We start from the raw sequence: 27,165 nt of genomic DNA, 5'->3' as shown, positions 1-27,165 counted from the left end.
CTCACTTCACTAAGCAGCCCTTCTCGAGGTGATGGGAGGTTAGCATCTCCTGGAAACAGTCTCTGGACAGTGTCCAGGGTCTGTCCTTTCCAGTACAGCAATGACCATCCTTTTGAATCACTTTCTCCCTGGGTTTTGTTTAGTGTGTCATATGGGCCTGTGGACTTACACTAATTAGTTTAGAACGGACAAGAAAGGGAATCATATTTAATTAATAGGATATTTGTATCAGTTTCTATGAAAATTCATGAGCATAACTATTTTTATTTGGATCAACTCTGCTTCAGTAATCAGATACTAGACTCCTACAAAGCAGAAATTTGTCATCTGGTCATTTTTATGCCAGGTGTTTTGATGATCAAAAGTTGTTAAATGTTGACATGTACATTAATAACTAGCTTTGTTGAATAGATTCAAAAAATGCTGTTTCCGACCTAAAACGAACAAGAATGTGTAAAATTTCACAGAAACTACTGATGAAGAAGTTAGGTCTAACTGTTCTGGGTTCAAGTCTGATGCTACCTATGCTAGCTAGATATGTTAACATTGGATAATTTACCCAAGTTTCTTTCTTCATCTTACAATAAACAGTTGTGATAATAAAATGAAAATGTGTCAGGCTACTTAATTCAATGCCTGCCACATGGTATGGACATCATAAATGGCAGTTACATTGATTATGATTTTTGCTCAATTCATTATTTCTTACTTTTGAAAGGAAATGTTAGCCTGACAGCAGTGGGGCACACCTTTAATTCCAGCACTCTGGAGGCAGAAGCAGGTGGATCTGTGAGTTTGAGACCAGCCTGGTCTACAAGAGCTAGTTCCAGGACAGGCTCCAAAGCTACAGAGAAACCCTGTCTTGAAAAACCAAAAGAAGGAAAGGGAATGCTTTTTTTATGTTTAATGTCTACATTCAACAATAAATAAAATTGGACTATGACATAGATTTTCATAGTAACTAAGAAATTACAATGGCAAGCCAACACGGTAACAACACAGTGACCTTTATTGAGAAGGTCCAAACATCACAACTGAAGTATTTTTCAGTTCTGTTTGTCGAAATACTTCAGTTTTCCAGCTGGATCTGGGATTATCTGTTTAAAAAAAAAGGAAATCATTCATTTAAAAAAGCCAAAGTACATTATAAATAGTTTGACCTTAATTACCCTCCTCTTGACTAAAGAAGATGTAACCATTCATTTTGTATTCCAAATCAGATTATATATTATGTTTATGAAAACCAGACTTGTCCTGTGTACAATCTCAGAAACAAATAAAATATCTCTCTATGAAGTAACAGTATCTGTACCCAAGCAACCCAAATTTTGCTTAAAGCTCTTCTTTTGGCAGCCAAACATTCATGGTGCATTTGAGCCTGATCAAATTAAACACACTGAAAGCATAGCCACAGGGGATGTACTTTAAAATGTCTTTGGTTATTAGATGATATTATAAAATAACCTGAAAACGGGGCAGTACGTACACTAAGGGTTTATCAAATGAACTTTTAGAGGTATTTCGAGTACTGGGGGTTTATCCTAGGCCCTTCAACTGTTAAACAAGAACATTATCACTGAGCTGTATCTAAAGCTCTGTTTAAAGTTTTGCTTTTTTGAGATAGGACCTTACTGTATTTTCCTATCTTAGTTTTAAACTCATGAATGTCTGCTCCTCCTCCCTTAGCCTCCAAAGTAGCTGGGATTACAGTTTTATATCACAGAGCCTGGATCAGAATGCAATGTTTTATAATCTCAAACTGCAAAGTGGAACAAAAGATACCAGCACAGACAAGATTGTAAATAATTCAGTGAATGAACACTCTGAAAGGAAAAGAAATTCCTACAAAAAAGAATCTTAAGATGATGTACATTCATGCTACCTTGAGCACTAGATATATTAAATGATAAATTTGCATAAGGTACTTTATATTTGGTTGATTGTACAGGCTTACACATATAACTATGAATCAGAAGCTCCTGGTTTAAAAAGCATTTCTCCTTTAAGATAGTAGGCAATTTTGTATGCAGGTGTATAGCAAACCACCTGTGACAAAAATAACATTGCAGGTACATTCTGAGTATTCAGCTCCTAAATGATCAGCAAAAGCTCCCAAAAACAGATCCACTAGAAGTATGATAGGATAAATATTATACATTTCAGAAAATATGCTATCTATGATATTAACTTTTAGAGACCATAAATTTCTTTAAGAATTTGGTGGAAACCGTGGATTTCCAGGAAAAATGTGCATGTGATAGCATATACTGTATTTAATTTTAATTGACAAAAATAATTCCATATTTCTGGGTTTGTTCCTTCTTTCAACAGGCACTTACTGAGCACCTGCTTTATGACAATTATTTAAACAATTTCAGACAGTATGCATAAATGAACTAGGTATCTAATGTCCCTTGTCTTAAGACTCTGTGTATTCTGGCATTTTAGACTGTTAGGGTTCTGAAAAACAGGTTGATGGAATGGATAGTGAACAGGGCTGGTATGGAGCACAGTGCAAAGCCTCTGAAGATGACATCTGGCTGAAATATGAGTGAAGAGGAAGAGCCAGTCAACTACACAGAGGCCAATACAGAAAGAGCATCAAAGGGGTTGGCAAAATGGCTCAGTGGGGAAAAGCCCTTAACATGCAAAGTCCTAAGGCATGATGCACGTTAAAAAAAGAGAAGAGTACATCTGAAGACTTTCTCTGGCAAATGGTACTTTTGAGAAAATTTCTTCCTTCCTTCCTCTAATATTCGTTTCCTAACTACCGTTTGATTCTCAGAAGATAAAAATCTGAAAGATTTTAGATATTATTTAAGAAAAGGTACATGCAAGTTTCCAAGTCATTCTAGTCAAAGGTTACTTCAAGGACTGTTCATAAGGTGTACCAGTATCTCTAAGAGAGGAAGTGTATGTGTTTGAATCTTTTCTTTAACACCATTAGCATCAGTGTTCATTAAAACCAGATTTTCTTCAAACGTTTCTCCTATGCAGAGGTTTGCTTGGGATAGTTTCCTTGGCTCACAATATAGCAAGAAATTCCATATGCATCTCTAAGTTTTTTCTCCTACATATCTACATTGCCCTTTGGGTTTCTCCATTTTTAAAACAGTGTACTTCTCTGGACAGTTAGCCTTAAAAGTCACCATATAATCCATATTATGACTTCTCTACGTTATCTGCTCTCCCACCAGCCCAGGGTATGTCTGCAGCATCATTTGTGCCTAACCATGATAACTTCGTTTTGGGAATCAAGACAGTCCGAATATAAGGACAGATTACATTAAAGCTGGCATACATTTTTGACTCTGGCCAAGCCTTTAACAACAACAAAATCACCATGACTTACTGTTTCACTACCAGGTTTCCAGCCAGCAGGGCAGACTACAAGGAATAAAAATAAGAAAGAGACAGTTAAAAACAGTTTAATTTCCTTTAACAACTCCTGAACCTGTTTCTATATGAAAGAAAAATTATATTAAATATGTCCAGGCTACCAAGCTCTTGGCTCCTGTTAGCTTGTCTGCTAGTACTAAAGAATTTTATTCACGGACTTTATTAGCAGACAGCTTATCTATATATAGAATATATATAAATTTTAATTAATATAATTTTACGAATTTTATGCATTTGCAGTTAAAATATGAAAATCAAACTACATACGTGTACTAAAATTGGAAGATCATGGAATCTGCTGAACTAGAAAGCCTAGGTGAGGGATCCTCTTGAGTTTATATATGCGACCAATAAGATTATCTGGTTTATACCCCATTATATTGTATGCTCCTGCCAATGTGTGCTGTTTATCAACAGACTTTAGTATGTGCTGAGTCATGGACTTAGCTATATTTTCTATACTCCCAAATTTAGTCAAATTATACATTTCTGGGTTCAGGGTAAGGTTGATGTATGCACACATTGTGGGATTATTAGATCAAACTAATTAACCTGTCTCTCACCTCACATAACTCATTGTTTTTAAAGTAAGGTCACTTAAAATCTTCTCTCTGTTGCTGGAGAGCTGTCCCAGTAGCTGAGTGCACACTGCTCATCAGAGAATCTGAGTTTGGTTCCCAGCATCTAATACCAGGTGGTTCACAACCACCTATAACTTTGACGTCAGGAGATGTAATTTCTGGCCTCTGCAGGCATCTGGACATACACTCACAGAGACATATACTGACACAAATGCATATTTTAAAAAGATCTACTCTCAGCAATTTCAGTTTTACATTTTTTTTCTAAGACAGTATCTCACTGTGTAGTTGTCACTGGCTTGGAACTCACCATGTAAGTCTGACTGGTCTTGTGTTTACAGAGATCCACCTATCTCTGCCTTCTGTGTGTTGGGGTAAAAGTGAGACCCACCACACTCAGCTCAGCAATCACATTTTAAAAGTATATACAACATGCTTTATTTTAGCAAAACATGACTTGTTTTCTATTTAGTTACTGCTGAAACTTGTGAAGGATAGACTGATAGATTATTGGTGTGATGCTGAATAATCCCAAGGATTACATTAATTTATTGAGCTAAATCAGAATAGTAGCTTTGTTTGTCATAGCCAGAACCTGGAAACAACCTAAATGCCCCTCAACTGAAGAATGGGTAAGGAAAATGTGGTACATTTACACAGTGGAGTACTACACAGCAGAAAAAAACAATGACATCTTGAATTTTGCAGGCAAATGGATGGAGCTAGAAAACATCATATTGAGTGAGGTAACCCAGATCAGAAAGACAATTATCACATGTACTCACTCATAAGTGGCTTTTACACATAAAGTAAAGAAAACCAGCCTACAAATCACAATCCCAGAGAACCTAGACAACAATGAGGACCCTAAGAGAGACATATATGGATTAAATCTGCATGGGAAGTAGAAAAAGACAAGAACTCCTGAGTAAATTGGGAGCATGGGGACAATGGGAAGAGGTTGAAGGGGAGGACAGAGGAAGGGAGGGGACCACAGAAAAATGTAGTGCTCAATAAAAAAATCAATAAATATAATTAAAAGGAAGACAAAAAGAAATGGCATGATCATAAGCAACTTGGGAAGGAAGGGATTTTTCCACTTCCTCTTTCACATCACAGTCCATCTTTGAAGAAGTCAAGGCAGGAACGAAAGCAGCGGCCATGGAGGAGTGCTGCACTGGCTTGTTCCTATGGCTTGCTCAACTTGCCTTTTAAAACAGCACCCAGGACTACCTGCTCAAGGGCGCCACTGCTAACATTTGCTTGGGTCCTCCCACACCAATCATTAATCAAGACAATATCCCACAGACTCACCTACAGGTCAACATGATGGAGGCACTTTCTCAAGTGAGTTCATTACAAAACAATAATAAAACAACTAAGTAGCTAAATATAAGAATGAAATATATAATAAAATCTACATTATTAACTATTGTCAGATTGGTACTACATTTTAATTACCTATAATTTTTAAAATTCTAGGAGAAATTCTTTTACGTTTACCTAAAGGGACTATGCAAATAAGGTATTTATTTGTATCTCGTTATAGTTAGCAGAAGATAGTAGTGATATTTGGATATATCATTTAAATTAACAATTTTGCTTGGTCAAAGAAATCTACTAAATTGAAAACCATAATCAGAGTATGTGAAAAACATTCAAATTATATTAAGGATAAGAAATTAAATTATGCCTCTGCCCATTACACACAAGCACACATAAAAATTAAAAAAAAAAAAGTTGCGCAGGAAGTTGTAGGCCCTACTAGGGGCCCTATTACTGTTGCTTTGCTCCATGGACACGATGTCAAACTGCCTTCTAACAATGTCTCATGTTTACACACATAGGTAGTGCTGCTCTCAGTCTTCATCTGAAAACTACTTTTTATAGTTGATGCAGTTAATGCATAGATTCATAACTTGTCAAAGTGCTGAGAATAAGTGACTGTTAAGGACTGAGCCCTAAAGAAGACATGTATCTCCAAGAATCAGGGAACATGTTGGAAGACGGAAAGAAACAGTGTTAAGAGCCAGAGGATGAGGAGGGATGTTAGGAAACTATGTCTTCTGGACATGCACTTGTACTCATGATTCCAGCAGTTGGGTTTACCTGCACAAGACTGGCCTATCGACATTCTAGCAGGGGTAAGGGGAGGGCAACATAGGCCCCACTCCTCACTGGGGCATTTGATGGGGGAGGGAGTATCAATTTCTTCAGTGGTATAGCTACTACATCAGTTGCCTGTGGTCCAGAAAATAACCCCACCTCTACTCATACTCATGCAAACAACCCTAATTAACTCCATGGATGACAAACAAAAACCCAAACTTAGGAGGCATTTTGGTAGAAAGGAGAAGAGTTTTGGTGGGAGAAGTGGATAATAGGGTAATGAGGGGGTGAAAAAAGACCAAAATTCACTATAAACATGCAAGATACTGTCAAATAAGATATAAGGTTTTCGACTAGAAAGGTACCTTCTCCATGCTTGTCAGTGTACTGGAAGGCTTGAACCAAACGCAGTGTCTCGTCCACTGATCTACCCACAGGAAGGTCATTCAGAGTAATCTGCCTTAGGACTCCTTTATCATCAATAATAAAGAGGCCTCTGTAAAATACAGGGATGGTAAAGGTGATGCCATTTCTTCTCAGTATTGTTAGAAGGTAAGGTAAGTATTGTGCTATACAGAGTCAGCAGTACCACTCTATTGCCACATACACTCCTGTCCCCCATAGTAGACACTTTTGGATTATCATTGTTAAATCATAGTTTGAAATTTCAGTGTTGAGGAACTGGAGAGATAGCTCAGCAGTTAAAAGAATATACTGGTCTTACAGAAGACCCAAGTGTAATTCCCAACCCCCTCCTTAGGGTGCTCATAACTGCCTTCAACTCCACTTTCAGGTATCGGATAACTTTCTCTGAAGGTACATACCTATACAGAGACATACATACATACATTAATTTTAAAAATCTGTTTTTGGATGAGGGGTTCCTTCCATCTTTTTTAAGATTTATAAGCAGGTAATGGAGGTGCTTAATCCTTCCTTGTGAGTCTCTAGGCAGTTAATGGTTGTTTTTTTCTGCCACTGGTAAGGTGTCCATGGTCCTATAAACCACCCTATTCAAATTCATTGGAACACACACATGTCAATAAAGACATGAAGATGGATGGATGATTAGGAGAGGATCAGCAGGAATGGGACAAAAGAATATAATGGGGACTTGAGTATGATCAAGATACTGTCACTATCTACATGTATAAAAATATTATAATGAAATACAGTATTATGTATATATATTATTAATGTATGTTTTAAAAAATCTTTATCTGGTAGCCCATATCTTTGTTCCCAGGACTGGGGAAGCAAAGGCAAATAGATCTTTGTAAGTTGGAAGTCAGCCAATTACAGGCTAGCCAAGGCTACATAAGTCTGTTTCAAAAAACAAACAATCCCTCCTTTTTAAGGGAAAAAACACAACTTAATCTGACTTTAAATAATTCCAATTCTTGGGGGAGCAGAGGCAGGAAGATTAGGAGTTCAAGGTCATCCTTAACTATGTAGTTCAAAACAAGGCCAGCCTGGGATAAGACCTTGTCTCAAAAAAAGCTATCTGTCAAAATCAAAGGGCAAATTCAGTGTTAGGTAATATTACTTAGTGTTCAACAACTTTTAACTTTTTAATGCTCAAATTGCCCCTTTATCAAAGAATTCAATTTGTACTTACTAGTTTATGTAAAAGCTACCAGCCTGGTTTATAGAGTGAGTTCCAGGATAGCCAGAACTACACTATGTCAAAAATCAAAACTCAGAAAGCTGAAAAGGCTGCTAGGTGTGATACTGCCTTAGTCTTTCCAAAGATAGAGGTGTGCAAAGTACTAAGTATTCCTTAGAAAAACATTACTAGAGCCGGTTCAGACAAAAGGAAAACAGGAAGAATAACGGGATCAGGAGACCCAGATACAAGTCTGGTTGCTGTTATTCACTTATTTTCTAACTGTGACTCAATTTATAGTCATCCACACATCTGCTTCTTTTATTTGGAAACAGAGAGGTTGTTGAAGCCCTCTAGCTCTAACAGTGTTCAATTCTAGTTTAAATAGGGCATCGACGTTTAAAGACTATTTACAACATTCCTGAAAATAGAGGAAAGATATTTTTGATCAAAGTATCTATCTTTTAATTCTGAAGTATCACTTATTTCTTGGAAGATGATAAATGTTCTTGGAGTTTTTTCAAAATGTTAACCACAGGTACCTAAGAGTGTGGCCTGAGTCCTCGAGGTATACACCGTAGTCCTTTGAGATCTGATGGTTCAGGTCCGAAAGAAGTGGAATCCTTATTGGCCCCAGCCCTCCCTGTCTTCGAGGAGTATTAATCCTGCAACAGACAGAACATCAGCCCTCAGATATAAATGACATTAAAAATCAACTCTTTCCACACATGAAAGTACATAAATACAAGTATATACATATTCCCCCTTTGTAACAAATAACAGGCTACTGTACTTTCTATTTTCAGGCCTTTTTTTCCACTGGGTAGTATATCCACATCCTTTAAGTAATAAATGTTGATACACATAGCATTTTTAATGTATGAAATACCATGTCTTATAGATCCCTATTGACAGACATAAAACTGACTGTATTTTTCTTTAGGTCTGCTTCACTCGTTCTGACATGTCTGTAGAAACCTTCGCTGGTATTAGTATAAAACTAATCTGTTTAAAAACAGAGCCCCAATTTCCCAGAGAAAACAACACTGGAGGCCTGGAAAAATGGCTTGGTGGTTAAGAGCACTATTTGCTCTTCCAGAGGTCCTTAGTTTAATTCCCAGAACCCACATATTGGCTCACAATCACCTATAATGAGATCTGATACCCTCTTCTGGCATGCAGGTGTATGTGCACATAGAGCATGCACATATAAATAAATAAATCTTAAAAAAAAAAGAAAAACACCCAAATTATTTGGAAGTTTTCCCTTAGTTTACATGCATTTTAATCTTAGAAAGATTCAAAATCATTACAAAAATAATAAAGCAAATGAACAAGAAGATTTAATATCCTTCTATTAGTAATCAGGATATATTTGATACTTACAATTATAGTTCTCCAACCAATTGAACTTTGTCCTGTATACTTTAACATTCTAATGTGTCTATAAAAATTGCCAGTGAGGAAAAACACTTGTGCATGTATTTATGAGTTCAATGAATTGAATATTACATTTTAAAATCAAAAGAATTCTCAATAATCTTCACCATGTGAAAAATTTTCAGCCCAACACTACTGACATTATTCAAAACTCATATATCCATACACTTTTCAGATTTTGAGACATGTTGCTCAGCTGCTCTCCAGGAATGCTGAACCTTAAACTATGTCTGAGTGCCATTTCTTCACACTGAGGTTTTTTTTTTTTCAATCTAGGCCAATGAGACAAGTTGAAATGGCATGTCTTGTCACTTTAATTAGCAGTTCTTTACAGTTTGTTAGGTAAAATATCTTCTCATGCTAATACATTTTTACAAGTTACTTTCAGCACTAATTTTTTGTTTTTGGATTTTGAGACAGGATTTTACTTTGTAGCCTGCACTGACCTTGATCTCAGAGATCCTTCTCTTTCAGCCACATTAGTCTAAAATTAATTTTCAAAAATGACTGCTTTTTGAAAACTATAAAAACTAATGACTGAGCTAACACACTGGTAACTATGTAACAGAAGTGTTTGAATTTTCTTCACACTAAGGATACCCAAATTATTATAACTAACATATTAAGAGCATCTGCACATGACTAAGAAATAAATCTACTCATTTTATCCCAGACTTAAAGCAGAACACTGACCAGGCCAGGTGGGTAAACTGAGAGTCGACAGAACATGCCACCACTTCAGTATTTATAGATCTGAATTCTTCAATTCGGTCACCAAAAGCGATGATTTCAGTTGGACATACAAAGGTGCTGAAAGTTGAAAAAAGAAAACAAGTGAGTATTCTCAAAATAAGCATACACCTGTATTTTCAAACCAGAGTTTGTTTATTATAAACACTTTTGAGTATATAAAAACACACCTTAAGGAGACAGCAGATAAATGAGTTTTCTCCAACTGAAATTCTAAGACAGTATTTAATTAAGTATTCTAAACACATTTTGAGTTCTCAATTGCTTTCCAACCAATTTTCTTTTTATATTTTAATTGATCAGTGTGTGAGCAATGCTTCCTTATTCCTCCCAGCAGCATCCCCATTTCATAAGCTTTCAATATTTTGTAGTTTAGTGTGTTACAGATTTCAAGGGATCTAAGCAATGTCTATATCATTTTGCTTGTTTTTCTTATTCCTATGAACTAGCCTCCTCTACATGTAATTTACAGATAAGGCAATGCTCTTTAGTCCTATCTCCTGCTTCTGGATAGTTTCTCTTTCACCTTGTGTTCCAGCCCCATGTAAAATACACCTGGGATAATATAAAATTTTAGCAGAACAATTGAGAAGACATTATTCCAGGCTGTATTTCTTTTAAAAGTTTTCTTATCATTTTATGAGTGTCTTGCCTGCATGTATGTCTGTGTAACATGTATGTGCTTGGTACCTGAAGAGGTCAAAAGAGAGTATGAGGTCCCATGGAACTGAAGTTACAGAGGGTTGTAAGAGGCTATGTGGGTGCTGGGAATTAAGCATGGATCATCTGAAGAGCAGCCCATGCTCTTGACTGCTAAGCCATCTCTCCAGCCCAACTGGAGAGTAATTTTTCAAACCATGGTTAAACTAATTTAGTGAGCTAGAACTAATGTTAAAATACAAAAATGCCAATACATTATACATAATGAGGATAGTTATTAAACATCTGTGTATATATATATATATATATATATATATATATATATATATATATATATATATGTGCACATGTCTCTCTTCAGTAGTGATATTCAATCTTAACTTGAAGCTAGGTTTAGCTTGAATTTTCAGAAAGGTACCACTTGGGAGAGCCAAATTGGAGAAGAATTTGGGAAAGTGGTTATTTACCACTTTGTACGGAAGTTTTTCCGTACTTTGACATCAAGCATAGCTGAGCTTGAGCTGAGAATGAATGTTACCCTGTGTACATAGTCATGTGTATTGGGTGGCAATGAAATATGTAATTCTTAATGTATGGGTTATGGCCCAAAAGTTTGAAAAACATAGATCTAGGGAACAAGTTTCTACTTGAGTCTAATAGTGGATTTAAAAATAATTCAGTTGTTGAAACACAGCACTGCCATGTGCAAACCAATAGTTCTAACTGTCCCTGATGAACTGGGTGACGAATCATACTTTCATCCAGTATTTTCTAAAAAGGTTAATGGTAGACTCTACCTTCTTTCTTATTAGCTCAAGAAATCTACTTCTGAATTCCATTAGAAATCAACTTATTCTTTTAGTTAATAGAGCCAGAGCATAGGCTTATTAGAGAGATAACTTCTTTTGGGTTTAATGCCCTAATTTTATTAGAATTCTTCCCACTTGGCTTAGTACTGAAAGATTGGCAAACTTTGTTCTACTGGTCATATTACGCCCTTTAATGGTAAAATTTCTCTACAGCAAAAATCATGCATGTAAACTTTACCTATAGGAATATGAGACATCAGCACAGAGATAACAAGATTAAAATCTCTTACTCTTCTTTGTTCTATAGAGAAAATGCGAACTCCTGGCTTATAGTGTTTAGAAATGAATTTAATTCTCACCTATATCGTTCTAGATTCATCTTACTGGACAAAGAAAGGTACAATGACATATGTAAAGGGATCTTTTAGCTGTTTTTTGTAACACCTCCAAAAAATTGAAATAGAAAAAAAATAAGAGGTTGATATAACTAATTCTTTTTTATTGCTTTCTTCTTACTCTTTTCATGAATAAGGCAGTCTCAGAATTGTATGTTTCAAAATAAACTCTTTGATGTGCATAGCTACAAGACAATTTATGACTGACTTTATGGTCATCCAAAAATGTTGTCAGAACTGCCACAATCAAAAAGTATTACTATATATATTAAATAGATATTACAATGTACAAATCTCAGGAAAATAATACAGCAAATAAAAAATAGCAAAGCCTTTAAAGAAAACAGAATTATGTAATAACTCTTGCATTAGCTACTTGCTAAAATATTATCAGTCTATTTTCTTGCCTTTGTGACTCAAATATGTGGTAGATATTACCTTTTTTCTCTCAGCTTGCCTTAAGAACCATCAGTTAAAAAACAAATTCTGTTTGTTGTCTTTGGATAACAAATGACAAAGACTGGCATTTAACTAGTGATTACTTGCATGTATTACTTACAAATCAAGTGGGTAGAAGAAAAAAACCAAGTATTTCCCACGATAGTCAGTCAGTTTGAGCTCCTTGAATTCTCCATTTATCACAGCTGTTCCTTCCCAATAAGGTGCTGGCTTGGAAACTAAGAAAGAAAAACATAATCTTCTATAACATAGAAAGTTGTTGGAATGGCAAAGGACAGCTTTAGAAAAACACTGAAAATTGATTGAGGCTTCTAAAGCTTTAGACTTCACTGGCAGTCTGGAAGCTCATAGACTTCTGAGAACTTGGAACAATAACTTACTGTTAGACAATATAAGATGCATAGAATTATAAAGGAAACCAACTTCCCTGAAATGCAACATATATGCATTTAAAAAGCTAGTGATGTTGTAACAGCTGTGTGTTCATTCCCAACACCTTCAAGGTGCAAGATGTGGGGGTGAGCCCATAATTCTGTAAGATAACTTTTGATGGGATTATTCCTGCAATAGCTATCACACAGCATGAGAAAGTCTCTGTGTCCCAGCGAGCAACAGGTACTAGCAAGTACTTCCTCAGGAGTGAGAGTGAGTTGTCACCCATAACTGTGATAGGAGGAAATGCTAAGTTTCAGCTGGATGCTAGTGAAAAAAAAATACTTGTATATATAGAATTTTTCCTGGTTACTATAATTATTAACACACATTCCCTGAATGAAATTAGAAAAATGTTTCTGCCCATGACCACAAAGCCTTACATTTTATCCTTGTACTAAACCCTGCTGGCTATTTCAATTATAGCCCCTCCAAGTTATCCCAGATCATGGGAGGGATAGTTTTCCTAGAAAGTTTTCAAAAAGGAGACACTCCTCACCCCTTTGAACAGGTTTCAAGAGACCTGATGCAAATTCAATAGTGCTGCTGTACTACGTGTAAGGGCATGCTGACACTCTAGCTAGTACCCTTTGATAATATGTACCTTCAGGCTGTTGACACATTCAAATAACACTTTTAAAACCATTATATATACTGAGATCAATACTTGTTTCCAAGTTGAACTATAGTTTTTAGAATCAAGCCTTATAATTCTGTATAAAAGCCAGCATTAATAGTTGTTCCACAGAGACAAAATGAAAATGAATTTCTTTGTGAAGTTAATATATAACATGTGATTTCTTATCTTGAGTCAGAACTACATAATATAAATAATCCTGGTCTTACTAAAAAAAGCCCGAAGAGATAACCAGAAATCTGCTAAAGTTTGTATATTTTATATTCATTACTTCAAATGCTTAACTAAGAAAGAGGTTATAATAATTGTAAGGACCTGTTATAACATTCCTTAAGGATTTTACACAGACATAAAATCATGTCAGGAAAATAAATCTTGCTTTGAAAACTGATGTTTGCAAATGTTTGGCTTTGATTGAGTAACTGCAGTTATTTTGGTAAGATTTTTAAATAAAATTCCAAAAGCAGCCTTCTTTACCTATTAAAAAACAAAACAAAAACCACAGTGATGCACATCTTTAACCCCAGCATTCAGGAGGCATAGGCAGGTGGGTCTCTGAGTTCGAAGCCAGCCTGGTCTACTAAATGAGTTCCAGGACAGGCAGGGCTATGTAGAGAGATCCTGTCTCAACCAAACAAACAGCAATGTCTTAAATGCCTTAGCATAATGACTCTGGTAAACAGTGTAACGAAGACAATTTAAAATCCCCTGTCTATTATCAGTTTAACTACTGTTAACATTTTGATCTTTCCCACTTTCCAAACAGAAATCTGGGTCACGGTGCACATCTTTTCCTCTCACTGAAAATGTAAATTATGACATTTTTATGTTATTAAAATATTTGAAATATTGAATAGCCTTAATTGCTCTATAATATCCCCTTTTATGAATAAAAATTCTCATTTTCTCCAATTTTAGATCAGCCTCTATATGACACAGGTATCCAACAATTACATAAAAATTTGAAAGATTTTTGGTAAACAGAAAGCTATTATAACTACTAGTTTTTTTTCTTCTTTACTTCCAAATACAGCTTTGGAATGGCTTTGTTTCCAACAGGAAGCATACTTGAGTAAACACATTTCAGAATATCTTCCTCAGGCAAGTGAAATCAATGGGACTTGGGAATATTATTGTTTTAAAGCAAAAACTTGCTTTCTAAAACAGTCCCAAAGAAGTTCTACTATGAAACTACAAATGTTGAAGGAGGTAAAACAGCCTTTCTCATTCATTGTATGTGGTAGTAACATGGCATTAGCTCTGGAGGTTCAGAACTGTGAAATAGCCAGGTGTAGTGGGCACATCTGTAAACCCGGCTCTCTGCAATGAAGCAGGAGTTTGAAGCCATTCTGTCAGATCTGTCAGGATCCTATGCTCAAAAAGCAGGCCACAGACTGTCAAGTCTAACTATTTTTTCCACTGAACACTAGGACATAATGTGCTGCAACAACCAAAATTCAAACATACACCTACAGAATGTCAAATAATCCCTAGAAGAGGGTTAGGGAAAAGCCAGTAAGACACGGGCTTTGTCTGGATGCGCTGGTCACTTCTTTTTGGCAATCTTAATATCCAGATGCAGCAGGCCTCGATTTTCTCAGTGTCTACTTAGTCTGACGTGTCTTTTCTGAGAGTGGCCACTAGCTTCAAACACTGGACAGAAAGACAAATAATGAAAAGCCCAGTTGGCAGTACCATCAACCCAGTAAACCCAATTGGGCCACTTCCACTCCCAACCCCAGTGTCTCTCCAAAATACCCTATAATAATGTCTTCATTTTTTTAGAAATATCAATATCCACTAATTCTACAAATTTTGGGGAGATGACTTTCAATAAGAGTCTTTGTATGTTACAAAAAAAGTTTGACCTTCTGAACATTTTGTTTAGCCACTTCTCTGCTTAATCAAATTCTCTGTGAATCATTATTCAACTTCTCAATGAACTCTCTTCCCTGGAAGAGACAGGGCTGCTGCAGGCATTTTCGGACATTTAAGAAAGTCTTTTAGTTTGCACAACATCCTCCACGCCTGCAAGCCCGGGACTAGGAACACCCCCATTTGTGGCTTTAGGGGTAACCGCTACCTCTCCCGAAATCTGATCAGAGGAAACCATCTTTCTTCACACCAGGAACCCATCCTCACACCCACAAAGGCAACGGGGTGGACCCAGAGCTCTGAGGCAGCCTTGGGGGAGCGGCCCAACTCCAGCCCCACCCTTCCGTAGCATCCACAAAAAGGGTCTAAGTATTCCCGAGTTTTTTCCCATTCACCCAACCTCCGCAGGGCATCACCTACTCTTGGCTTTGCTTAGATGCAGGGAGTGATCTGCGACCGAAACCCGGGACACCTCTCCGGGGTACACTTGTCCACCAGCGTAGAAGTGGCACTCATTTTCGCGGGTCCGGAACCGCTCCTCAGACTCCGAGCCCTGCAGAGCTTGGGTCCGCAACAGAAACAGCAGCAGCAGCGGCAGGATCAGCACCACCTTTCGGATCCAGCGACGGGACGGAGTAGTAGTGTCCAGCAGCTTGGACCGCGCCTCCATGACCGAGCGAGCGCGAAAACACGTCCCTCTGCTAAAGCTCGGAGGTCCCCCGCCGCCAAGCGGCTAAAACGGCGCGCTAGAGACCGCGCGAACCAGGGCGCGGCCTCGCGAGACTTGCTCCGCCCCACTCCGCCCCCTGCCACGTGGGCGCAGGCCCCGCCCCGCCCCCCCCAGCGGGCTTCTGCGCCTGCGCCAAACAAGCTTGGACGAACCAAGCTGAAGTGTTTTCCGAACTTATCAAAGGTGTCTTCCAGGGTGGGGGTGGGTGGCGACCCAAGTGCCTGCACGTGTGCTTCCAATGTCCATCACTATAACAGAGCTTCCCTACCCCTCACTCCATCTCTTCAGAAGTTCAAAGTAACCTATATGCTTGTGAAGGACTGGCAATATATACTTTTCGTTATTTCAAGACACAGTTTCTCTGTGTGTCCATGGCTGTCCTGGAACTCACTGTATATCAGGCTGGCCTCGAACTCACAGAGCTCTGCCTGCCTCTACCTCCTGGGTGCTGGGATTAAAGGTGTGGACCACCACGGCCTGGCTGCAATTAATACTTCTAGTTAAAGTCACCTTCATACATTTTGTTGGTTTTGGTTTTGAGAGATCATGCTTGTGTGCACTTGGGGACAGTGTGAACAATACAGTGTGGAATGTAGTCACTTCCTTATTTTCCAGTCAAGACCTGAAACCCCTCCTAGCTCGGTACAAAAGCGCAATTTACCCCTTTATCCATTGTTGCGTTGCCTCTACCCATGACACACTGCTGCATGCCCTGCCACCATTTAGTGACTGCCCCAGCGCCTAGAGGCAGTCCCTCCGTTTTAGCTTGTCAAGGACTGAATTGTGACGTCACCTGTCAGCTTGTCAAGGACTGAATTGTGACATCACCTGTCAGCTCCCTCATGCCCCAGAGCTGCTTTCATGCACTCCTAACCACAGCTCTATTTTAGACCCTGACCATCTTCTATTCACATCTTTTAAAAAATTATTATTATTAATGATAATTTTTTTTGAGAGAGGGTTTCTCTGTTTAACAGACTTGTGGCTTGTCCTGAAACTCAGTCTATAGACTAGGCTGACATCGAACTTACAGAGATCCGCCTGACATTTTATTTTAATGGGTGTTTTGTCTGGGGTGTCTGTGCATTGCTTGTGTGCCTGGGGTTCATAGAAGCTAGAAGACAGCATTGAAAGATCCCCTGGAACTGGAGTTACAATTGTGAGCTGCTATGAGGGTGCTGGGAATGAAACCCTTGTCCTCTGGGAGAGCAGCCAGAGCTTTTAACTACTGCCATCTCTCCAGCCCTCTAATTCCATCTTTAATATAAAAATTTTGAATATGGGCCATTATTGTGCCTGGTCTCCGTTCCTCTACCCATGTTTGACCCAGTAATCTTCAAACCATACTTTCCCAAAGCACAATTGACATGCATTATATCACTCTATTAGTCCAGTAATCTTTTCCCTGTAGTGCGATCTATTAATGTAGTTCCATGATTTCCCTCTTTAGACCTAGCCTTTTTTTCCCACCAGTTTGGTTAAAACTCAGAGATAAAAGGGTCTAATCTAAAAAGCAATATGTTCTGACTAGCCTTTCTCTTCGAACAGGAATTAGAGGGCAAAAAGACAGTTTGGTGATTTAAGTGTGTCCCAAGTGATTATATTTTAAAATTAAATGTGGTACCAGGGTAAGGGGTGCAGCAGAGCTCAATCTTAAAGCACATGTCCAGGAGATTCTGGGTTCAGTTCTCAGAAACGTCACAGCTCACCATGTCCCGCTCCCTGCTCCCCCTTTCCCTAAGGCTCCCCCCACTTGCTCCCAGCACCTCCATGTCCCCGCTGAGAGGAGAATATACTTACTCATAACGTTTTCCCGTAGCTCTTCATTTTCTGAAGGTTCATCGATGACAGGCCTCGGACGTGGTAGCTCTCGTTCCCATTCTTCTCCTTCCCTAGCCTCCTGATCAACGTGGAAGGGAAGTGAGACCCTAGCGGCTCGTATTTCAGTCCCAGAGACTCGACTAAGGCTTATGCCCCCTCGCGGGCGGCTGCGGTGATCCATGATGACTGGCGACTGTGAAACAGTCACTAGCCTTCGTGAATTCTAGGCCCTGAGTTGGGAGAGAGTGATATATCCCTACACAGCTTTGCCCTAGACTGAGCTGAGGTGCCCCAGTTGGTAGCAGGGACTGGTCACCAGCTGGGCCCCAGTGAACCCCTTGCCCACTGGGGAGAGTGACCAGGTTGGCCACCTCCCTGGCACCTACTCTGTCCCTCAGCTGCTCTGAAATCTCTTGTTAGCTGGCATTCTGAGTGTCACTTGCTCTGAGGCCGTTCAGCCAATGACATTTGAGCAGACATTATGCTGTCATAGTAGCATCCACCATGAACCTTGAAGAGGGGTCCTTGCCCTCAAGGCACCCACCATCCAGCTAGAGTCAGTTACTCACTAAAAGTGTAATACATCACACATGAGGGGGTGTTCCTAGATATCACAGATATTAATCAGAGGTCACCTAAGTATCTATATATTAGCTTGATTGGCCTGCACATAGCTTTTTTACTTCTCACAGGTCCCTACATAGTACAGATGCTGTGAGAAAAGCATACACCCTTGTATGATTGGCAAAGATGCAATATATCCTGGTGGAATTCATATCTGATAGTCATGGGGACCTTTGCAGGTTCCACTATGGATCTCAGAGTACAGATTCTAATCATATCCGGTTTCTTCCCTCTGCCTGGTAACTTAAATACTCTGTTACTGTACCAGGCCTTTAGTGGCCTACACCTGTGCTGGAGTCCTTTTAATTCTGTTTCTGGAAACACCGATTGTTTTGTTGTTACTGTTGTTGTTTGCTGGTGGCTCAGGTTGTGCCCACAGCTGCCCTTTAATTGTAAATTTTATTGTTCTTTATAGTTGGGAGCTTCATCCTTAGCCTCTAGATTTTAGTAGTCAGATACCCGTTCCTGTAATACTTAGCTTATAGATAACAGAGGCCATGCTTTGTGAATTTTTTTTGTCATTTTGTGGAGTTAATGGGTGAATGAAAACGAGGACATGTCCACTCCATGGCATGGTTGAGTTGAAGTTTTTTGTTGTAGCTACGAGGTAGAGAAAAGTCAGAGGTGTTTGGAAGGGTCCAGGCTGAACTAGTCATGAGAGAAGAGAGACAGGGGAAGAGCCAGAGAGGAGCAAGAGAGGACCAGAAGAGAGCAGAAAATCAAGAAAACCAGGAGGTCAAGATAGCATGTGGCCAAATGGTTGTATTATATAAGGATCAGAAGATGGGGGAAGAGAAGCAAACCTTGGGTTGGAGAGGTTTAGGGTAGGGAGTGGGTAAGAAGTGCTAAGAGGAGGTAGGGCTCTGAAACAGGTCCTTGTGATGTTGAGAGAACCTGGTGGCAAGTCTTGATATGTTCATAGAAACCTCATTGTGTTCCTGGTTTCTTTGGGACCTAACCAAGGGGGAAGTCGGGGAAATCAGGGAAGTTGCATTTGTCCCTCTCTCATTCTAGAAGGCATTTACCAAGTAGTGAGCATGCTGAGACAGCAGTTGCGAGGATGCTGAGATAGCTTTTTGAAAGGTCCTTGTAGTCTATGGCCACACCATCCTAAACACATCCCAACAAATCTGAAAGGGCCATGGAGGAAGAAACCAAGGTCTCCCCTGCAGTACCATGACCATCTTGCCAGCCTTGTGAACATACAGTCTTGAAAGCAGTTATAACCGTGTTTGATTCTGGTGACTGCAGTCTTGTTTGACATCTCGACTGCAGCCACACGAAACACCTTAGGCAAGAATCTCTGCAATTTACCTGTCCCTGGAATTTATGACCCATATAAACTGAGTTTCATGAATATTTTTTTACTGTTTTAGACTAAAAGAACAAAGCCTCAATATGATTCCTGTATTGCTAGTCTTCATATTCATGTTGAATAATATCAGAGTCCGTTTAAAAAAGGAAACATTCAAGGGCCAGAGAGTTGTTTCAGTGGGTAAGGGTGCTTTCTATGCTAACCCAACAACCGAGTCTGATCCTGTGTCCTATTTTGCTTTCTATTTCTGTGGTAAAACACCATAATCAAAAGTAGTTTGAGGAAGAAATGTTCATTTGGCCTACACAGTCTAATCATAGTCCACTATAACGGGAAGTCAGGGTAGGAACCTAACCTGGAGGCAGGAACCTGGAGGCAGGGAGTGAAGTAGAGACCATGTAAGAATACTGCTTACTGGATCACTCCCCATGGCTTGCCCAGCCTGCTTACTTATAGAGCACAGTACCACAGGTCTGGAGGTGGTATTGCCCACAGCTGTTTAGGCCATCTCACATCAATCCTTAATTAAGAAAATGACACACAGAATGAACTACAGATCATCTGAGGGAAGCATTTTTTTCTGTTTCTTTCTTTCTTTCTTTCTTTCTTTTTTTTTTTTAGGTTTTCTGTTACCAGATGACCCTAGTTTGTGTCAAGTTTACAGAAACCTAAACAGCACATCCCAGAAACAACATTAAAAAATCAAATTACAGTGACACAGTGCTCTTAGAGCGAGATGGGAGGCCAGGTAGCCTGAAGTACACAGTAAAGACAAGAGTTATCCTATCTCAAGATAGAAGGTGAAGAAATAATTCCTGAAGTTATTTTCTGATCTCCACATGTTTATGATCTTCACACACACACACACGCATACACACATACATGCATACACACACACACACACACACATGCATACACATACACGTGCTTGCAGGCACACAAGTTTAAAAAGAGGTCAAGTCAGCGAGGATAGCATAAGGCCATCAGCAAAGGCTCATAGAGCAGGAAATCACAGCTCTTTGTCTTACACCATTACCACATTGAAAGCAGTCCCTTGACCAATAGGGTCAAATTCTGACGCTCATCTTTTGTACAGGCAGGCAAGGCTTATTAGTGGGATAGGATACGAGAAAGGCCAGTTTCAAACATGATTTTCACCTTAATTAATTTTTTTTTCTTTTTGTTATTTCTCTTTTTAATACAATCTTTTCTCATTCTACATAGCTATCCCTGTTCATGGTTCCCCCACCCCGTCCTGCTTCCTCTACCTTCCCCCAATCCCTCTTTTCCATCCACTCCTCAGAAAGGGTAAAGCTTCTCATGGGAAGTCAACAAAATCTGACACTTCACTTCTAGGAAAGACCAAGCTTCCCACCCCTCCACCCCCTGCTTATATCTAGACTGAGCAAGGTATCCCTCCAAAAAGAATATGCTCCTAGATACCAATTCGAGCACTAGGGATAAAGCCTAGTCCCACTGCCTGTGGCCCCACAGACTGTTCAAGCCATGCAACTACCCCTCACATTCAGTGGGCCTAATTTGGTCCTATGTAGGTTCACCCGCTATCAGTCCATAGTCAGTGAGCTCTCACTAGCTCAGGTTAGCTGTTTCTGTGGGTATCACCATCATGGTCTTGACCCAATTGCTCATATTATAACTCCTCTCTCTCTTGGACTGGTCTCAGGCAGCTCAGCTCAGAGCTTCACTGTAGATCTCTGTATCTGCCTCCATCAGTTGCTGGTTGAAGGTTCTATTTGTTCTCAGATTGAGGCATCATCATTTCATAGTACAAACTCACAGAGATGTCAATTTTAAAACATGCCCTAGATTACCTTATTTCAGAAATTCTTTTTAAGTATCTGTTATATGTTAGATACTGTGATTGGGAGGCAAAGATAATAAAACAAATGGACATACCTCAGCAATATTCAAGCTAAAAGCCCAGTGGTACAGAGGTGGAGCCAGTGGTACATAAATGTTTCAATATGAACTAATAAGTAAAATGACAGAAAGCTCAAACTTCTGAAGACCTATAGCGTAACATGTGAGAGTTGGGCTGGGGTGACCCAGAGTGGGTAGGCTATCAGGGAAATCCTTCCTTGAGAAGTGATACTTGGGCCCCTGAACATGAGGGAGAATAAGTAGGTGAAGACATGTCCTGAGTAGAGTAGGCTGATTTAAAAAAGATGAATATAGCGGATGTTCAGACAATATGATAGAAGCCTTAACCCTGACAAGATTAAACTGGTCTTCAGCATCTGGGTGAGGTCAAAGGACTGGAAAACATGAATTACACTCTTGATAACAGGGAGAAGACAACTTGAGCCCTGAAAAGGGTATTGAGCGAGAAACAGGTAGAGGTTGATTTGAAGTTTAGATGTTCAGCCTCCAATTCCTTATTGGATTTGTTTTTCTTTGGTAAAATGTGAATGTCTAGTTGTTTTAACCTTTGCCAGCTTCATATGCTGATGCAATGAAGTTTAGATATTTGTACGCTTCTATGCCACCCTCTTACTCCTCTCTCTCCCATTAGAACACTTCTTTTCACTGAGTCTCCCTCCTACTTTTCCTACTTTCTGGCCTCCTTTTTGGATGTGGTTTTACTGAATGTAATAAAAGCCACTTGCTGGAGCTAGGGTAGGAGGCTGTTTAAAGTCACAGATATGTTGCCCTGGCTCCAATATTTAAAAAATGACATTCTCTTCGGTAACAACTGTTAATTGCCAATAGTCACTCTGGGAGATGTGGAGCTTCATGGACCTGAATACTTAATCAGTTTTGGCTGTCTTTTTCCTTTGAAGTATTATGATGTGAGAAGTCCTTCTGTCTATGTGTTGTTTTATTGGTTAATGAATAAAGAATCTGCCTTGGCCTATTGATAGGACAGAACTTAGGTAGGTGGGGAAGATGGAACTGAATGCTGGAAGAAGGAAGGCAGAGAGAGAGAGAGAGAGAGAGAGAGAGAGAGAGAGAGAGAGAGAGAGAGAGATGCCATGGAGCTGCCAGAGAACTTTGCTGGTAGGCCGTGACCTCGTGGTGATGCACAGATTAATGGAGATGGGTTAAATTAAGATGTAGGAGTTAGCCAATAAGAAGCTAGAGCTAATGGGCCAAGCAGTGTTTTAGTTAATACATTTTCTGTGTGATTTTGTGGGGTCTAAGCTAGCCAAGTGGCTGGAAGAACAAGTGGGTCCTATTTCAACAGTATTATCAGTTCCTGTGATTATGGGGTAAATATCCATCAAGCAATAAATTTAAAACATGTATGTTTTTTATAATATCATTTCTAGCAATAATCATGTTTTGTCCCATCTTTTATTTTCAATAAATTATTATTAGGAATGGTAAGAAACTGGCCACAAGGTCTCAGGTAGGAGTGTATTGTTGAGGCCTAGATCATTTACAGGTATATGAATTGTATGAAAGCATAATTAAGAAGGCTGAAGGCAGAAAAGTAAATGACAACATTACCTTATAAAACCAAGTTTTTCCTAAGAAAGACTCATTATGCCACTGGAGTCCCAACTTTTATCAGAGAACCACTGTATTCCTCCCAGGTATTTCTTGAGAAAATAATTGAGAAGAAAAAGGAGACGTGTTTGGAAATATTATTTTCAGGTGTGTGACTTTTATTTATGCTGCATTTGTTTAACTTTGTGAAGCTGTTACTGTGCTGGTCTAAAACACCCGATGATTCGAATAAAGAGATGAATGGTCAATAGCAAGGCTGGAGAAAGGACAGGTAGGGCTAACAAATCGAGAGTATAAACGGGAGAAAATAAGGAGCAGGGAGAGAACAAGGAGAAGAGGACACTAGGGACCAGTCACCCAGCTAGGAAAGCAAGATACACAGAAGATAAAAGCCCAGAGAGAAAATGTAGATGGGGTAATATAAATGAAGAAAAGCAGACTAGCAACAAGCCAAGCTAAACTGGACATTCATAACTAAGAATAAGTATCTGTGTGTAACTTATTTGGGAGCTGGGTGGAGGGCCCCTCAAGAGTTCAAAGAATAAAACATCACACAGTAGTTTGGCATTCCAGCATGAGGCTTGAATATCCATCTAGAGCCTGATAAATATGGAAAATAAAATTAAAAAGGTATACGGCTCCTTTAAGAGGTGCTAATGTTGAGAAGGCTGCACTAAATAGAAACTAGAAATGGCAGGCTAAGTAAAAACCTCTTGTAACAATGCAAGTACTGGCTTCCACAGGTTTAATGCACTTTTAATGCAGATTTACTGTAGTTCTTGGCTACCAAGGGGAAAGCTTTGGACTTGGCTTTCACAACCCAACCCGAGAGTGGGCAGAGTCAGCTGCTAGAGCACATGGAGGATCCATGAGTATCTTAACAGTCTAAAGTTTGCTTCTACATTCATATATATATATATATATATATATATATATATATATGCAGTAAAAGAAGTTCAGATAAAAAAAAACCTCTAAATAGGTTCCAGTGTGTTTTACAATGTATGTACGCTTAAGAAAGAAAAATAGGTATAGGTAGTCATTGAAAGAAAGAAATTGATTAACAATAATAAAGTCTTTAAAGAGACAGTAAAAGCAATGTAAGAAAAAACAGTCATGTAAAGATGGAAAACACATCTGATTTGATCTGGGGAAACCTCCTGAAAGTTGACAGGTGATATCTTCCACAAAGGTTATAACTGGTTTTCTCAGGACTTGGCCATTATCTCAAATTTTCTCTCTACAAGAGACTATGAATTCATTCCAGGTTGATTTGAATCTGGTTTCATCAGGGGAGAACTTCTGAAACTAGACAGGTGTTATCAACAAAGGTTATAACTGTTTTTTTCCAGGACTTCACTGTTATCTCAAATTTTCTCTCTGGGACCCTAAAAATACCTTACCCACATTCAGCAAAAAGCAGTCTAGAGAATACAACATCCACATTCCCAAAATGGGGGGGCGTGTAGGTGGTCTTTTGGTGTAGGAGTTCTTCTGTTTGTGTGTTGCTTTCATTAGTTAATGAATAAAGAAACTGCCTTGGCCTAGTTGATAGGGCGGAACTAAGGTAGACAGAAAACAGAATTGAATGCTGGAAGGAAGAAAGCAGAGTCAAGAGAAACCATGAATCCTCCGCCTGAGATGGACTCCGGTGAGAATCTCCAGTAAGTCACTCCCACATGACGATACACAGATTAATGGAGATGGGTTAAACTAATATGTAAGAGTTAGCCAATAAGAAGTTAGAGCTAATGGTCAAGCAGTGTTTTAATTAATACAGTTATTAATTTATTCTGTGGTTATTTCAGGTGTAAGCTAGCTGGGTGGCCAGGATAAACAAGCAGCCCTCTCCCTCGCAACAGTCTTTGGTTATTTTGTGGGTCATGGATGTTTGTTATCTAAAGGAAAATATAGGAATATGGGATAAAAAGACAACTATTAATCTCTGATATTTTTCATTGGCATAGTATATGGTTGCAAATTCAAAGTCAATTTTGTTATACTGTATATATGTTTTTACTCTTGTTAAAGGACTTGTGTATATTAATACAAATTTAAGGTAATTTTTGTTATAACACACTGTATAAATGTTTTTACTCTTATTTAAAAGATTTTGTATGTTTTGTATATTGATATTAATTTAAGGTTATTTTTATTACATATATATATATATGTGTGTGTGTGTGTGTGTGTGTGTGTGTTTGCTTCTGTTTAAGGTATTGTACCTATACAGTTCATTTAAAAATGTAAGGTAAAATTGTAGTTTTTGAGAACTATTATTATGTACTATTAAGGAAAATCAAGAAACAAACTTGTAGATATGTTAGGTATACTTTCTATATTAAATAGATATATTTTAGATAGATGGTCTTCAGATACTTCAAAGACCAATAGAATATGGCATTTTAAATGTTTTGTTAATTTAAAGGTTTTCATGACAATGAGATACATCTACTGCTGACAGTGCCAATTTACTTCTGAGATGATGGACAGTGAAGAAACGTCTTAAGGAGTTTGCTACCATTGTGGCAAGATAAGTCATTTGGGCAAGAAGCTGCTCTTGCTTGAACTGCTTGACAGTATGGTGTATAAACTGGACATGCAGGACCCACAGAGAAGTGAACAGTGAACTTAACCTGATTGAAAAAGATCCTTCAGCGTTCCTGCTTCACAAAAACAACAACAACAAAAAGCAAACAAACAAAAAAACCAAACAAACCCATCAGACATTCTTCAGAAGTGATTGACAAACAGACAATATAGGCACAACAGTTTTTCAAATATCCTGCTTCATTAAAATCTCTACCAGATACTATGGGCCTGTAGGCTGAGGATGGATGCACCAATTATGCAAAGGAACTTTGAGTGACTGTCAAGACAGTCAGATGTCTCTGTCATTTCTAGAGGTTTTTAGAAGTCATTTGCAATGCACTTTTTGTTTACTTAAATAGTATTATATCATTATACTTTGATGGAGTGCCTTTGATGGAGTTGAAGACTAGATAGTTATAGTTTCAGTTTTTCTTAGATATGATACCAAGTAAGTTAGGTACAAAATTTTGGAATTAATAAGATAGGATTGATTATGAAATATTTTCTTTAAATTTACCAGAAACAAATGAGTTGGAATTCAGTACATTGTGAATGTAATATTTATTTGATAATTGTTCTTATTGTGTACAGTCTTACAATGTTAAAGTTAAAACTTTTAGTTTTTGTTTAGAAAGAAAATCGGAAAAAGTTGAAGAATATTATTTTCAGGTGTGTGACTTTTGTTTCCACTACATTTGTTTAACTCTGTGAAGATGTGTTAAAGTTTAGAAGCCTGTCTAAAACACCTGATGGTCCTAATAATGAGATGATTGGCCAGTAGTGAGGCAGGAGCAAGGATAGGTGGGACTAGCAGACAGTATAAATAGAGAATGAGGAACAGCAAGAGAACCAGAAGAAGACTCTAGGGACCAGCTAGCCAGCTACCCAGCCAGACACGGAATAAGAAAGAAAGTAAGATACATAAAAGTAAGAAAGATAAAATCCCAGAGAGAAAAGGTAGATGGGATAATGTGATTTAAGAGCAGTTGGCTAGCAACAAGACAAGCTAAAGCAGGGCATTCATAACTAAGAATAAGTCTCCATGTGTAATTTATGTGGGAGCTGGGTGTAAGGTCCCTCAAAAGAGTCCAAAGAGCATAACATCATATCATAAAAGAGGAGGAGAAAGAGGTGGAAAAATAGGAAGAGAAGAAAAAGGAGGAGGTGAAGAAAGTGTATAGTGCTATTTTGTTTATGATCTAACTAATAAAGCTTGCCTGGTGATCAGATTGCAACACTAGCCACATTAGTTAGTCATACAGGCCAGGCAGTGGTGGCACACACCTTTAGTCCCAGCAGCCACACTAGTCAGCCATAGAGGCTGGTGTCGTGCATGCTTTTAATATCAGCCCTAGAAAGGAATATAGGGCAGGATGAGACAGGAATTAGTTCTCTTTTCAGTCTGAAGATTTTGTAGAAGTAAGAGCTCTCTAGTGATTGGCTGTTTTGCTTCTCTGATC

The 27,165-nt window shown here is 38.6% G+C and overlaps 1 protein-coding gene across 3 annotated transcripts; it reads right to left on the bottom strand.

Moving 5' to 3' along the window:
- Positions 1 to 986: 986 nt before the first annotated feature.
- Positions 987 to 18,020, bottom strand: Prdx4 (peroxiredoxin 4). Of its 3 annotated transcripts, none has more exons than XM_048440733.3 (7): positions 17,683 to 18,020; positions 12,309 to 12,426; positions 9,829 to 9,945; positions 8,238 to 8,360; positions 6,455 to 6,585; positions 3,353 to 3,387; positions 987 to 1,097 (listed from the first exon to the last, which is right to left on the bottom strand). In XM_048440733.3, exons 1-7 carry the CDS (start codon positions 17,882 to 17,884, stop codon positions 1,047 to 1,049), a joined length of 777 nt encoding a protein of 258 aa, XP_048296690.1. In that variant the 5' UTR covers positions 17,885 to 18,020; the 3' UTR covers positions 987 to 1,046. The 3 variants fall into 3 exon arrangements, with proteins under 3 accessions (XP_048296690.1, XP_048296689.1, XP_048296691.1); XM_048440732.2 differs by lacking the exon at positions 17,683 to 18,020 and adding an exon at positions 15,573 to 15,914; XM_048440734.3 differs by lacking the exons at positions 3,353 to 3,387; positions 17,683 to 18,020 and adding an exon at positions 15,573 to 15,915.
- Positions 18,021 to 27,165: the final 9,145 nt, after the last annotated feature.

Source organism: Myodes glareolus, chromosome X, assembly GCF_982192425.1.
Source record: "Myodes glareolus chromosome X, mMyoGla1.1, whole genome shotgun sequence".
In the NCBI taxonomy this organism is placed as follows: Eukaryota; Metazoa; Chordata; class Mammalia; order Rodentia; family Cricetidae; genus Myodes; species Myodes glareolus.
This window is presented reverse-complemented; position numbering and strand designations above follow the sequence as displayed.

Coding starts and splice junctions, on each gene's coding strand:
- Prdx4 (XM_048440734.3), bottom strand. CDS start 15,822: ATGGAGGCGCGGTCCAAGCTGCTGGACACTACTACTCCGTCCCGTCGC. Junction 9,946..12,308: donor TTCTTCTACCCACTTGATTT/GTAAGTAATACA, acceptor TTCAACTTTCAG/CACCTTTGTATGTCCAACTG. Junction 6,586..8,237: donor GACTCAGGCCACACTCTTAG/GTACCTGTGGTT, acceptor TGTATTTTACAG/AGGCCTCTTTATTATTGATG.